Below are 14,728 nucleotides of genomic sequence, written 5' to 3' on the forward strand. Positions count from 1 at the left end.
TTACTAGCAAGAACAAGTGATTGCACTTTGCCCATAGTGAGGCAATTTTTGGGAGACTGATCCATCCTAACTCTTCTGTTTGCAGCACTCTTGTGTCCAGCACAGGTTGCTTGCAGGACTAGAGGGATTGTGTGCACGGCAAATGAGATGGAGCCCAAAAATCAAGGAAATAATGGCTAACACTTTTCCATTGCTGTTGTGCAAATACTTCCAGTGTTAAGAAAACACGAGTTTGTGGTCAAATGGCACATTTGAAGAGAAAATAATTTCTTTGCAGTGGCAGACACAAGCAATTATTAGGGCTATTTCGTTAATAGGCAGTAGTAAGATTGCTATTGAAGAAGTAGAAGATTGCTATTAAAAGAGTAGTTGCCTTATACAGATGACAGTGCTGTCACAGGCATGCCTTGAAAGTGCATCACATATTGATGGCAGCGGGAATATAACAAAATACAGATTCCTTTCAGCAATAAGAAATTTTCACCAGAATCTTTCTTGTTTGCTCACCTGTTGCTTACTCTGTGATCAAGGCTGGAACAGCAAGTCCAGGGAAGGAAAGAAGTAAATGATCTTAAAAATTATAATTAGCATGCACAGAAAAACATTGTAGCTACTTCCTTCATTACATCCTCCCTGCAATGTCAGTCACTAGGACAGTAATTTTCATTTTCTGCTCTTTCTGATATTACTGCATAGGTGAAAAACTTTTATCCCTCGTAGGTTGAAAACTAACAAAATCACTCCTTTTAAACAGAACAGAGGTCAGTGCCTTCTGACCAGGATACTCGTGGACATAAAAAAAGCAAATCTACCACTGGGGCAATACATCTCTTGTGATTTTGAGAGTGTACTGTCCTTCATGGTATTTCCATGAATTAATTCAGTGGTCACTGGTTCAATCTTTTTATTCTTTATGTCTTTGTGAAACCAAGTCCTGCAGTAAAGACAACCAGTTTTGACAAACTGATTTACTTTCTTTTGTAAAGTGTTCTCAAACTTAAGAAGCTTCATGAACATCAAATATCTGCTCCTTTCATCTCCATACTCATTCCCACTTGAGCTTATGCCCTTCTAACAGGCCTTTCCCTTTTTTCCTGTATCTATAAACATTTAGCACTTTTGTCTTCTATTCTCTCCTATAAAAAGCAGAAAATAAGAGCCAAGTCATATTAAGGTCTAGGTCACAAAATATTTTGGTATCTAATTTTTTTTTGCTTTACAACTTATGAGAAGCAGAAATTATGCAGAGTCACCAAAATCTGTAATTAAGTTATTCCTAGTATTTCTTAAATTTAATGAGCTGAAAAATCCCTTGCCTGTCCCATTGTTTATTAGTTTCTTATAAGATCTCAGCTATCTCAATTAATTCCTGTAACACATTTCTTATACATAATTTCCTACAGTTCTTGCATACCATTTTTGCAGATGTAGCTTGACACTGACCTCTGAGTTGCCTAATATCTACTCATCTGCAAACATCATGACAATAACAGTAAACATCTCCTAACCTTAGTCACCTAGATCCCCAGTCTTGTTCTTCTACATTCCATTGTGAGACTCCTGATAGCAGTCTCTGTTGATTGTTGAGAAATGTAAGATATTTTGGACCAGAGTCTGTCAAACATACGAGAATCTAATTTTGTTATCTTCAAGGGGGTAAGCTGCCTGAGCTGCCTTGCCCTGTGTTACTTTTCTTGTGCTGCCAAAGCCTCTGTAGGTAGGATTCTTCTGAATATTTTGCCAAACAATTAATTGAAGGTTGCTTTTATAATATGGAACAGACCAGTCACAAACGTTTTGATCTGGGTCAACTGCAGCTGAAAAAAAAAAAGTGTGATGAAACACCTGCCATTCAGATGGCCATCATATAATTCAGCCTAATCAGTAATTACAGTTACTTAATCTGAGACATCTATTAAACCATTTTTGAAAATGGACAAAGAGGGAAGGACTTTAAAATATATTTAAAGGCTCTTAAAAAAAAAAAAAAAAAAAAAAAAAAAAAAGCTTGGTTGCTTAAGAAGTATTAAAATTTTGAGAATTTTGAGCACTAAACATGAAGCATGTCCAGATGGCACAACACAGTGCTGTGCAGAGACAATGGGAAGCTAGCTGAAAGCAATGCTGTGTATTTTTCAAGGAGCTAATTGATGATTTGGTGTGGAGAAAAAACACCAGAGAGAGAAACAGGAATTCAAAAGCTGGAGGAATTCTTCAGAATCGACATAAACTTTCAAAAAGCAACATGTTCTGTGGCTTTATGTAATATTTCTGCAATACCAGAAATGCACCAGTTCTGTCTTTCACACACAGTTTAGTAACATACAAATGGTAGTTCTTAGAATTCTATGTAATTATCAGATGTTCAGCAGATAATATCAGCTATGCCTTATTAAACAGACATTCATAGCACCTGTCACTTCACTGTAATTGAACACAGTCTTGGAACCATCATACTAATATGCAGGTATTTTTCTTAGAAGAAAGTCTATTCAATTAGAACAAAACTTCGGACTGCTAAAAATAAAGATAATTTTTTTTCAAAAAGTAAAATAACTTCTGTGGTTTTCTATTCTGGACTAAAATACAGAAAAAGTACTTTCAAAACAGGTATTTGTTAGACATTCAGTAAAGAGTGTTTTGTACATATCTGTGTTTTCATCACCTGGTTTCAGCACACTAAAAGCAAGGAGTGCCAGAGTGTCCTTGAATTGAACTCCTGAATGAATGAGTGTTTTGTCATGCTGGGAATGGAAACTTCCAAGGAACTGGTTAAAATGCTACTAGTTTTACTACATGTCACGCTTTTCTCTGAGTCAGGTCCTGAATATTTCAATGAGCCTGGTGTAACCAGAATTTCCAGTTTGGCTGGGACAGACATAAAATATTCCAGTATCCAGCAGATATGGTTCTGCTGTTTTTCCACACCACATGAAAGGAAACAGGATATTCCTGGTCTCACCTTAAGCCTTGCATAAGAATGCAGGCTTTTGCAGCACAGTAGTAAAAACAGGGACTCAGGCACAGTGTTGTGATGTGATACAAGTCTTACGTTTTACTGCAAAACAAGATGAACAGAGTATGTTCTACTCTGCATTAAATGTTGGCAAGTATGATGAGTTCTCAAAGCTTATGTTCAGTTAGGTAACCTGATATGGGTCCCACACGGGTGATGTAACATGTGCTCTCTTTTCTTTATTCTGGTTTCTGTGGCTGTATGCATATCCTGGAAAAAAAGAAAAATGCTGTTCACTGACAATAATTATCAGTAAAATAGCATAAGTAGGGAACAGACATTCTTCCCTAGCTGTCTGAAATAGCACCTGAGTTTTCTCACTGGAGGTAGGAAGTATCAGTTTGTTCTTCTCTCCCTAGCAGACATGCTCATCACTAACATTTGGTGATGTTTTTGGAACAAACACGTACTAAACTGTACTAAATTTTAGTAGAATTAACTTAGTTTACTTAACAAAAGAAAAATGAGGACATAGCATGAAGGATGACTAATGTTTTAGCTGGGTCATGGCAGCCCATCATGATTACTGTTAAAAATCATTAATGTTAGAATTGTTTGAGAGAATGAGATAGAAGTCGTCAGTTAGATTTCTGTGAAATCACTTAACCGCATAGTTCTTAAAAATATTTCCTTGACTTAGTGCTATTCAGAGTTTTCTCAGTCACTGAGATTGTAAACCTCGTTCCCAAACCCAGACCCTGAAAAAGAAGTCACTGCGTGCCATCGTGTGGATATCACAAAAACAACATCTGTTCTGAAAAGATGGATTTGGTTAAAAAAAAAAAAAAAAAAAAAAGCGTGGGCAGGAGGGGGAGGAACACAAATGTTTATGTCCTTGAATACAAATATTGTGAGGAAACTCTTTCGAGAAAATAGAAGGGGTTTATTTACATTTCTTGCTTTTCAGTTAAACTAGGAATGTTATTGGCCATGAGGTCACACTGTCGAATGTTAATGGTCTGTCAATGGTCTGTCATTAGTTAAGCAACTAGGCAATGACTTCATGATTTAAACTTCGTATCCAAGACACTTCCATTATGAAATATCACTTTAAACACTCTTTGTAACATTATTCTGTACACACACAGAGGCAGCAGAACAGAATTGACCTGCTAGTAGCATACTTAGGATATCTTTCTCTTCCATTTTTTCTTCTTACATATATACTATATATATAGTTCCAGCTACACATACGGTCATTCTGTAACACAGTCAAAACTACTCAAACTGAAGTAATGAATTTAAATGTTATCATGAAAAGGATGGCAGGGAATTAAGAGAAATGAAACAAAGAAAGAGGAGGATAAGTCTGAGGCAAAATCACTTACAGTTTTTTTTTGCCTTATATAAAACAGCTTGTGTCCACACTTTCCATGAAGTGTTTTATAATATGATATATGTCAGTTTCTCAGAACAATTCCCATTTTAAAAAGTTATTTTATTGAAATACATCTAAATACAAGCACAAGCCATAGATGTTTACGTTGCTTTTCAACATTAAAAAATAGTAAACCAAATTATAGGTAAGTCCTGAAATATTTTTATGACATATATCAAACTCTTGAAATTAGAAACTGCCTTTTAGAAGGGGAGAAAGAAAAGAAAGTGCCAATTCACTTCAGGGATTTTTTGGATGGTGTTGCTGGAAAACAGTTATGTGTTTAATTACAAATATGCTTATGTGCAGCACATCAGTGCTGAATGAGACCCCAGAACGAAAATGGCCTATAGAATCACTGATACTAAGAGACTGTCTGCTGGCGGGCTGGCTGTTCTGTAATTTACCAAGATTATGGACATCTTTATTCTTTACCAAGAATATGGACAATTATACTATTTTGAACTCATGCAATCTCAAATTTATTTAAGTTGGATCAGGCAGGGCAATAGAAAAGAGAGTGCTAATTATCTAAATACAGTAATAAGCTTTATCAACATGAAGAGCAGCTGGAGACAGAAGTGAAGGAAGAGAAATGCTCAGTTACCCTCCAATTTCCTTTGAGCGATCACAGAATGAGCGCTGCTGTCTTTTTTCCCTAAGATCTCTACACTAGCGGCGATAACGGTGGGAGACGTGAGCACGTTGGTAAAGCAGAGGTGAGCAAAAATGGTTTGTGACTTTTATTTGGTTTTAGTTTGGTTTGCTGTTTTGTTTGGGCTTTGGTTGTTCGGATTATTGTTTTTTTTAGGCGACTGCGGCTCGCTGGAGCATGTCACAAAAAGACCTGTTCCCGCGGCTTTCCTGAATGTCTGCTGTGCACTGAAGCGTTTGGCCTTTTCTGAGCGAAAAGGCAAACCTAGGGCTACCGAGGGAGCAGAAATCCCTATCTCCACGCGTGGGCGCGGGGTGCGAGGTCCAGCCTTTCGGGTTAGAGGGTTGGGACGCGGCAGCTGGTGCACAAGAGTCACTGAGGTTTCCATGGAAGAAACTGCACGACGGGACAGACCCAGCTGCCCTCGGAAAGCCCAGAGTGACGAAACCCGTGGACAGCAGCAAAGGGCACGGCGGTGGCCGTGACGAGTGACAGCGGCTCGCAGCGCACAGCGCCCGCCCTCCGCCGCACCTCCACTGCGGCCGGCATCAGCAGCCCGCTCCGCCCCGCTCCCCGGGGATCGCCGTCCCGCTGCGGCCGGCAGCAGCAGCCTGCTCCGCCCCGCTCCCCGGGGATCGCCGTCCCGCTGCGGCCGGCATCAGCAGCCCGCTCCGCCCCGCTCCCCGGGAATCGCCGTCCCCCGGCGAGGGAGGGCACACTGGGCGTGCGGCGCGGGCACGTCCATTCTGGAGGGTGGGCAGGAGCCGCCGAAGCGTTGTGTGGATCGCAGGCCCGAGCGTGCCGCCCAGTTCCTCCCCTCTCGTTGGTAGCGCCTCGCGCGGGAGGCGGTGGTGAGCGGCGCCGCGGGCCTGGGGCGCCGGCGCTTCAGCGCGGGGCCATGAGGCAGCTGCCGTACTTCTGCCGCGGGGAGGTGGTGAAGGGCTTCGGCAGGGGCTCCAAGGAGCTGGGCATCCCCACCGGTGAGCGGGCGCGGAGGGCACACCTTCCCGGAACAGCACGGGCGGGGTGTCCGCGGGGCTGGGCCCAGCCGTGGGGCTGGAGGTCCGCGCAGGGTCCCGGCGGCGCTCCCGCCGGCGAGACGCTGGGCCGGGGCTCCGCAGCCGGTGGCTGTCGCGCTCCTCGAGCGGAGCCGAGCCGTGCTTCTGCCAAGCAGCGGTGCGGCAGCGCTGTGACTAAGCTCGCCTGACCTCGGCGGCCGCCCGGCTGCCCTACTCAGTTGCGCTATTGTCGTGACTTGTGCTTTCCGGGAACGGCCCTGCCTTGTCACCTACCAGCGTTTTCCTGGGGGGGCGGGGAGGAAAGCGTCAGGAAAAACCTCCTACACTGCTCAGTCTTGCACGTTCCCTTGTATTTTCCCCTGCACCCCAATGTAAAGATGTTTCCCTGAATATTGATGGTTTTTTCTCATCTAGTGATCGTCACGATGTATAGGATGTAGATCAGTATCACATTCTCGGTGCGGTGGTGTGGCAGCCTGGGAAATATCCCTTCGCATAAACCTACGATAGGATTAAGAAAGGGAGTAGGCATTGGGAATCCCTACAGGGAAGAAAGTTTAAGGGAAATAAAGCAGAGTTTGAAACAGAGCAGGTGGGCTTGGCCTACAGGGAATATGTTTTCCTGTTGCCCATCTCTGTTTCCGTTGTCTAAATGCAGGCAAATGAATACCACTGCGAGAGAATTTTGAGCTTGCTTAATCAGACTGAAGTCAGTAGTCATATTGCGCTACATCTAACAGACATGAAACTTTATTAGATGACTCTTTGTGGTGCTGGATTTCTGACATCTGTTTCTGAGAACTTTTCACATTTTTTTTCTTGATTGTTTATAACTGATGTGTTGGTATTAGGGAACAGGGAAAGGAAGCTGTTACTGTCTGTGAGCTTAGATAAAAATTTGTAACCGTAAATTCTTTGAAATCAGTTTGATACCTTGCATGAAGAGATCTATTCTGCTGGGAAATAGAGGTAGGATAGTAATATTGAGAGAAGGTTAAATTCAGTCAAAAGGATTTTGTTTTACTCTAAATATGTAGTTTTCAAAGGAAATCTGAAATCTACAGGGATTTTTCAGAGGCACAAATGCCTCTGAAAGGGAACTTGTGCAAAACTGACAGATAACTAAATAATTATCACATTTGCTTTTGCATTGTTTATATTATGCACAGTAAATATTTCAGTAATAAATAATTCTGATGCTATTTTACAGTGCAGAAGAAAGTTGATTTTTTTTCTCTCTCATTTTTCATCATAGTAAAGCCATGATGGTAATTGTCCTAAGAATGAAATGTGTTCTGGCTGTATATATTGTGTATTTATTAATTGTTATTGCAGAAGAGAAAGAAAACTATACAATACACTGTGTGTGTATGTAGGAGATATAATAACTCTGGTATTGCCACAGTGACTGATTTATGCAGCTGTATTATGTTTTGCCAATGGTATGTTGCACTATTCTTATCATCACCAGTGTTAACGTTTGTAAATAGTATGTAGCCAGAGTTTGGCTTTTAAGTATTTGAAGATGCTGTTATATACTTGACTTACACAAAATCACTCACACTTTGTACAATTTTTGCAGCTAACTTTTCTGAGCAAGTAGTTGAAAGCTTTCCATCTGATATCCCTACTGGTATATACTATGGATGGGCCTGTGTTGGAAATGGAGATGTGCATAAAATGGTTTTGAGCATAGGATGGAATCCCTTCTATAAGAATATTAAGAAATCAGTGGTAAGCATTTTGCTTTTTGTGGGATTTTTTTTGTAACAAAAGACAGAATTTTATTGAATTTGTGCACCATGAGAAATGCATTTGTTATCTATATAAGATTTATGTTCTGAAAGGATTGTAGTCTCTGTGACCAGAAAGCATGCAGATGAAATGGAATAAAGTTTTTCTTTCTTTTATTCCACCATTTCTTGACTGCATCCAAAGTTAAAATATAACAGTACTTGAAATGATGATTGCTTAACTTGCTGATAGCAAATTGAGCATAAACTTGGTAAATGCATTGAATTTACTGGTTATGAGAGCCCTAGCATAAGCTGGAACATAGTAATAATCTGTTGTTCTCTGCAATGTATCTGCATTTCAGATAAGAGATGTTGGGGCAGCTGAATTTGTAATTATTTTTTAATTAATTCTTCTCTTAAATGATGGAATCCATACATGAGATGCTTCATCTTAATGTACAGAATAAATATTTGAAGGCATAAAAGGATGTAAAGATGGAGAAATTAAAATCCTGAGCTGTGACAGCTGTGGGTTTTTTTGCTGTCAGGTGCTGGTGCTTTTCCTGAGACTTGCAGTGCTCTCTTTTATTTGTTGAAAACAATTTTATTTGTACATGAGTCTTGACTTCTAAGTGTTGGTCATAGGTAAACATACAGTTAAAACTTTTTTTGCAGATAACTTTTCTGAGCAAGTAGTTAAAAGATTCCCAAATTACAGCTGCTGGTAGATGCTATGAGTTGGCCTAATTTGGAGATGAAGATGTGCATGAAAAGGTTTTGAGTGGCAGGTGGAACCGGGGATTAGTCTGGACTTGCTCTTCAGTTTTCTCATTCAGTTCCCTTAGGAGGTAGTTGTAAATGCTCTCCTTGAGCCAATTACTTCTATGAAAATCTTCATAGTTATTTGAATGTTGATGAAACATTCACATTTCCTGCCTCGGAAATCTTACCTCTGAGAAGGTTTGAAGCATTTGTCCTGATGTCTGGGACTGTGGTTGGTTTGTGGTTTTTGTTTTTTTTTTAATTAGTTTGTTTGGTCTTTTTAATTGATTTGGGGGCTTTTTGTTCTTTTGGTTTTGTTTTGGTTTGTTTTTCAGGTTTTTTTGTGGGTTTTTTTTGTTGGCTGGTTTGTTTTGTTTTTTTTTCTTTTTCTCTTTACACAATTTTCAGTCTTTAAGGGAGCAATTTTTTTAGTTCCATGCAGAGTACAATTCTGCTTCCTAATACAAACTAAAGCCGTGGTCTTTTAATTTTGGATTATACATGCTATACTAAATATCCCTTTTATTTTTTATCTGTTGAGAATTTGAATGTTGGATATTAGGCCTAAATGCTTACAGAGAGGGAAATAAATTAAGTTAATAATAAATGTCCACTTACTTATCTTCCTTTAGGAAACACACATTATCCACACCTTCAAAGAAGACTTTTATGGAGAAATTCTTAGTATAGTCATAACTGGATACATTCGACCAGAAAAAAACTTTGATTCCATAGGTCAGTATTGGAGGTCTCCCTCAAACTAGTTTCTTTTTGCTCATGCAAGTTTTGTGTCTTCACTCTACCTCCTTCCATCATGAGATGTTCTATTGGTTAACCTTTGAAATTTCAGTAAAATGAATAATTTAAAAAAACCCAACATATCCCCACACCTTCTTTTGTATCACATTAAAATCTTCACTTTTCTTTCACTTGTCTGATGAGTAATGTTAAAAACATGGGCTTGTCATAAAAGTCAAGTGTACTAATTTCTTCTTAAAATGCAATTTTGTTAGCATAGAAACAGAACTGCTAACGTGTCTTTTGGCAAACAAAGAGGATAGTGCTGGTAATGGGTAGAAATGTAACTTTAGCATGTTAAAAAAAGGACATTTTAAAAGTAAAAGAATTCTGCCTTTCAAACCTCATAGTTTTAATCTGCTTCTGTGAATGTTGTTTGATATTTTGTGGTGCCTTATTTTCACTCGTTACTGTGTTCAGAATACAAACTTCTAAATATCCCTATTCTACCTTTTCAGATGCACTCATTTTGGCAATTCAGGAAGACATTGAAGAAGCAAAAAGACAGCTAGATCTACCAGAACATCTAAAACTCAAAGAAGATAACTTTTTTCATCAGCCAGAAGGCAAAATAGTAAACAGCCGCTGAGAAAACCCATACAGCCTTTTTTCTTTTTTTTTTTTTTTTTATAATTTCTTTTTCTTATTTTCTCCTCAGTCACTGAGCTTTTGTATTTGCACTGCTCTCATAGATCCTTTTGTGTCATAAGTCTGTTACGTGCCTGAGATCAGAACCACCATACAAGATGATTCCAATTTTCTTTGGTTAAGCCATCATTAGATGAGTTGTACAAAAGAACTAGAAGGCTGTACTACATTGTTATAGATAAACTATGTATCATAAAGTTACCAGGCCTTTGGAGATCTGAGCACATTGAGAACATGACCAAAGTTAATTGTAACGCAAAGGTCTAGTTAGCTCATTTAATGAAGAATGTCTGTTTTTAACATAATGTTTTTACAGCTTCTTTTCACATTTTTTGTGTCATTCTTAGATCTGGGTTTTAGCTTAGAAAATGTTGGTATTGATTGACTCAGAAAATTCCTGTTGTTAGATATGATTAGATAACAATAGCAGGATTAATTCTCTATAGTTTTTGGTTTTTATATACTACGCAGCTGTTGTGCTTGAACTGTTAATTTAATTGAAATTATTTATTTTAAGTTTATTTGAAATGGAAGAAATCGCTGTTGCTCATTGTGTTGCTAGAATCTGAGCTATACTTTTTCACACTTGAATGAACATATGATAACACATGATTTCTGTAGTCTAATTCTGAAAAGGTGTTTCACTTAATTTCAAAAAATGAACAAAAATGTGAAAGCTGATGAACTTTAAGGTTCAGGTGCAATAGATGCAGAAAACAAGACTTCTGCTCCTTGAATCTTAAAGGAAAATGGGTAGTGAGACACAAATTTGCATTTTATGTGCTGCTGGTGTTTTTCATTGGAAAGTCTTGAGTTTATTCACTGTGCTGGCAATAAAAAGTCTGACTTTGAGGTTGTCATTATTGTAAGGCTTAGAAAAATCTCATCAACACTCTGCACTAAGTGCAGGTAAGAGCCAAGGTTTTGGCAGACCAAGTGATGAATACACAAATAAAAGCCTTTGGGGATTTATTGCATAATATATCAACACTATAGTGAATATTGCCTTTTTTTTTTTACAAGTAGTTGCAGACAGTCCTACTCTGAAATGTGGGGATACAAGTGAGGGATGGACAAGATAATCTCTGAAGGTCCCTTACAACCCTAACTATTCTCTGACAGAGAAGTAGAAGGAGTACTGTGTGAGTTGATGGTAATTTGAAAAATTATTTACAAAGTATGTAATGTGTGATTCATTACCTACTCTTCTTTTTCTCTGATAAATTTTTCTATCCCTTGGTTAATGGAAGCAGGTTAGCTACAGTGACTGTCACATTCATTATTTTTTGACGTCACCCTCTTTGGTGAAAAATGTGTCAGCTTTGAGAATATGTCTGGGACATATTCTGAAATTCAAAGTACTTCTATAAATGTGTCTCAGCTGTGATTCTCTCTTAACTATGATGTTCAACATGGAACGCACAATTTCTGTAGTGAAATTTGATGAATTTGCTCCTCGTCCTGTCCTATTCTAATTTTACTTTTCACTGTAGAATTTAAGAGAGTTTTAGCAAGGTTGCGGTTTGGGTCTTTGTGGCAGATGCTGTCAAGATGATAGCTTCACTTCATATTGCTTTAAATTCTACTCAGTATCATGGACTATTATTAGGGAAGAGGTCTTGAGGAAATCAAGGGCTCATGTTTTCTCTTTAAGACTTCAGGAGAAAACTTTGATTTTGCTTAAATTAATTGTTTGCCAGTGCTGTTGATAGCAGAGGCAGATACAGGATGTTTGGGAGGGACATGGGACGATATACTTTCTTTTAAAGGAGAAGAGAAATAATTTAATGAGCTTTTTACTATGTAACTTGTTGGAAACTGTTTCATTTCAAATTTCTAAAAAGTCTGCAAAAGAATTTTCTTTCCAAGATTGATGATTGGGATTTTAAAAACAAGAGATGAAAGGAGAATTTTTTATTGCTAAGAGTTTATGCTTTCTTCAGTTTGTAGTAACATTAAAATCATATATTTTACTAATCCTTTTAGAGAATAAACAGAAGCCACACTAGTCAACAGAGTATGTTGTCAACAATAGCTTGTTTGTCTTGGTACTGTAGCCAAACACTCATAGCTGCCTTTAAAATTGATTTTTGCCAGTAATGTCTTGGGTCTGTTGTGGAAACTGGTGCCTTAAGCTGGTTCTGAATAATACTTTTCTGTGTCTGCTAATAAATGCCACTATCAAAAATTCAGTTCACCATCTGGTTATAGAACTGCTGTGCTATGGATAGAGAACAGTAGCAAAGGGAAAACTTGAAAGAGTTAGTTTGCTCTCAAATCCAGGCTGAGGTATGATGTATTGATACACTGAACTATAAAACTGCTCTTTATGTGTTTGTCTTCAAAGAGAACATGTTAGTATAGCCATTTGGCTTAGTGTACCTGACCATATTATTTAAGAGAAAATGTTGTACATCACTCTTTAAGCTTAATACATAATTCCTACCACAGTATAAACTTTATGGAGGGTTATATTTTTGTATTATGCACAAGTAACTGTATTTTGGTTGATGGTGTTGCACTGTACTGTTACTAAAGGAACTGTAATTTATAAAGTTACCCTTCTTGTCTTGGATTTCCTTTCCTTTGCCACTCCTAGCAATGTTAGTTGTCTCAATTTTAGGCAAAGCTTTAAGGGTGTGACTGTCTTATTTTGAACTTTTTAATCTTCACATGATTTTGTGTTCCTCTTTGTTACTGAAGGTGCAATGAATAAATCCCAAGTGGGTTCCATAGAACTCTGTCAAAGTTCCAGGGTGATCATGAGGTCTTCAGGAGTATCTAACACAAAAAAAAAAAAAAATCCACTGAAGAATTACGACTTAAAAATTAGTCCTTTTCACAATTAATTCCTTTCTAGAAGTAAGTCTTAAATGATTAACAGTTCTAGAGCTGTTTATTTTCGAAAATGTGAAGGAACTATTTTAAGACTCAGTCTATTCTCTTAGCCATGTGACCATACTGACAACAAATAACAGCTTTTTCATGCACTTTTGTGTAAAGACTTTGTTCTTCACAGCGGTAGGTTATAAAGAGCATCCTGTATGCAGCAATGCCAAAAAATTGCTTTGTTGTGTCCATTTCAGGTAATTTACTCACTGAGTGCTATTTATTCCCTTTGGCATAGTTTGAAATTGCTGAACCACTTCAAAAGTGGAAAGTTTCTGTTGTAAATGATCTCTGCTTATTTTAGTTCTCTGTAGCCCGAGAAGATGGAAGACAGAAGAAGTCCTTTTTGCCAGTGTACTTCTGGACTATATTCCACTTTGCAATAAATTCAAACTTGCTGTGATGAAACACTATTTAAACCACTGGAATTTGATTAATTAGGTGCCGATGATGTATAGAATATTTCCAATATTCATTCATATGAGGAATACTGCAGAGGTACTTGGTGAAAGAAGTCATGTCATAAATGCAGTTCCAGTGAGAAATATCCTACAAGATTATGATGAAAAACATCAGCTTTGAGGAACACAGATGCACAAGATGATACCAACAAGTCTGAGTACAAGACCTGCTATATTATGAATTGCTTCCCAACTGTAATACCACTGTAGTAAACTACTGGCAGCCATCCCAGTGACATTAGGTAAATCTTGCTAATGTCTGTGTGCTTTGGTAGTGATTGGCGTGGTTCTTGGTAAAAGTCTTTGGGTGGAAGGTTGTAGTAGTTACAATGCGCTTGCATACTGGCAAAGAATATGCTCTCTAAAGAGTGAACAGAAATACGTTCTCCTACAGCAGTGTGCATCTGAAAGCCTACAAAGTAATTAGGTAAAGCTTTAGAAAAACTGCTTTTAGAAACCATGCCTTTGTCTTGATGTTTGTTTGAAATCTTGAGCTCAGCATGCTAGGAAAGTGTTAAATACAGTGCAGTAATTCTGTAAGAAGTGCAGCATAGAAAATCCACAAAGTAGTAAGAATTTCTTCAGAACAGTGACTTCCCTCCTATTCACGCTCACCTTCCTTGTCCCCAGAAGTCCATTTTGAAATATATTTTGAACTGTTGCCATCTTATCCCATATATGCTTTATCTTCATCTCCAGTGTCAATCACTTGATGTTCTTGTAGTAGTTGCTTATGTGGGAAAGAAAGGCTTTGGATTGATTTACATCCTCTCATACCCTCCTCCATTAACAGCTGTGGCTTTGCCTTGCTTTGTTCTCCAGATCCATGGTTCCAAGTAAAAAGAAAAGCCAAATTAGCTGGTAAGAAAGTAAGTGGTTTGTGGATTGTCCTCTCTGGTACTAGAATGGATTATAGTGCAAAGTCATCTGATAACAGCAATTAAAAAAAACTGAAATTATGTGAAGTTATATAGGAGGAGTCTTTCTTTTAAATGTCCTGGTGGAAGTGTAGGTTAGAGTACCATTTTTAATGTTTTAATGTTTTGGAGATACTGTCTTAACCTTCCAATACTACGATTATACTCTGGTACCTAGGTGATGGTGATGGTATAAGGCTAAAGAAAAGGGGGTTGGTAGGGCAGCTATAGGGTTTTTTATTAGATTAAAAATAGAAGCAGAGAAGCTAGCAGGGACACAAACACAACTTATTTCTTATATATATATTTCTTATATATTCTTATATATATAACCTTAGGCTAGAAACACAACACTCAGAAACATTTTTAACTTTAGTGTCTAGAAAAAAATTGAGGACTGGTTGTGTGGCCTGAGCCTGCTTTTCCCCAATTGTATCTGTTTGGTTTAA

At 38.2% G+C, this 14,728-nt stretch overlaps 1 protein-coding gene across 1 annotated transcript; it reads left to right on the forward strand.

Moving 5' to 3' along the window:
- Positions 1 to 5,785: 5,785 nt before the first annotated feature.
- Positions 5,786 to 12,571, forward strand: RFK (riboflavin kinase). The gene is made up of 4 exons (XM_058827020.1): positions 5,786 to 6,029; positions 7,651 to 7,802; positions 9,199 to 9,301; positions 9,823 to 12,571. The coding sequence occupies exons 1-4, from the start codon at positions 5,948 to 5,950 to the stop codon at positions 9,951 to 9,953; spliced, it is 468 nt and encodes a 155-aa protein (XP_058683003.1). The 5' UTR covers positions 5,786 to 5,947; the 3' UTR covers positions 9,954 to 12,571.
- The last annotated feature ends 2,157 nt before the right edge of the window (positions 12,572 to 14,728 follow it).

This window comes from Poecile atricapillus, chromosome Z (genome assembly GCF_030490865.1).
Source record: "Poecile atricapillus isolate bPoeAtr1 chromosome Z, bPoeAtr1.hap1, whole genome shotgun sequence".
Taxonomy (NCBI): domain Eukaryota; kingdom Metazoa; phylum Chordata; class Aves; order Passeriformes; family Paridae; genus Poecile; species Poecile atricapillus.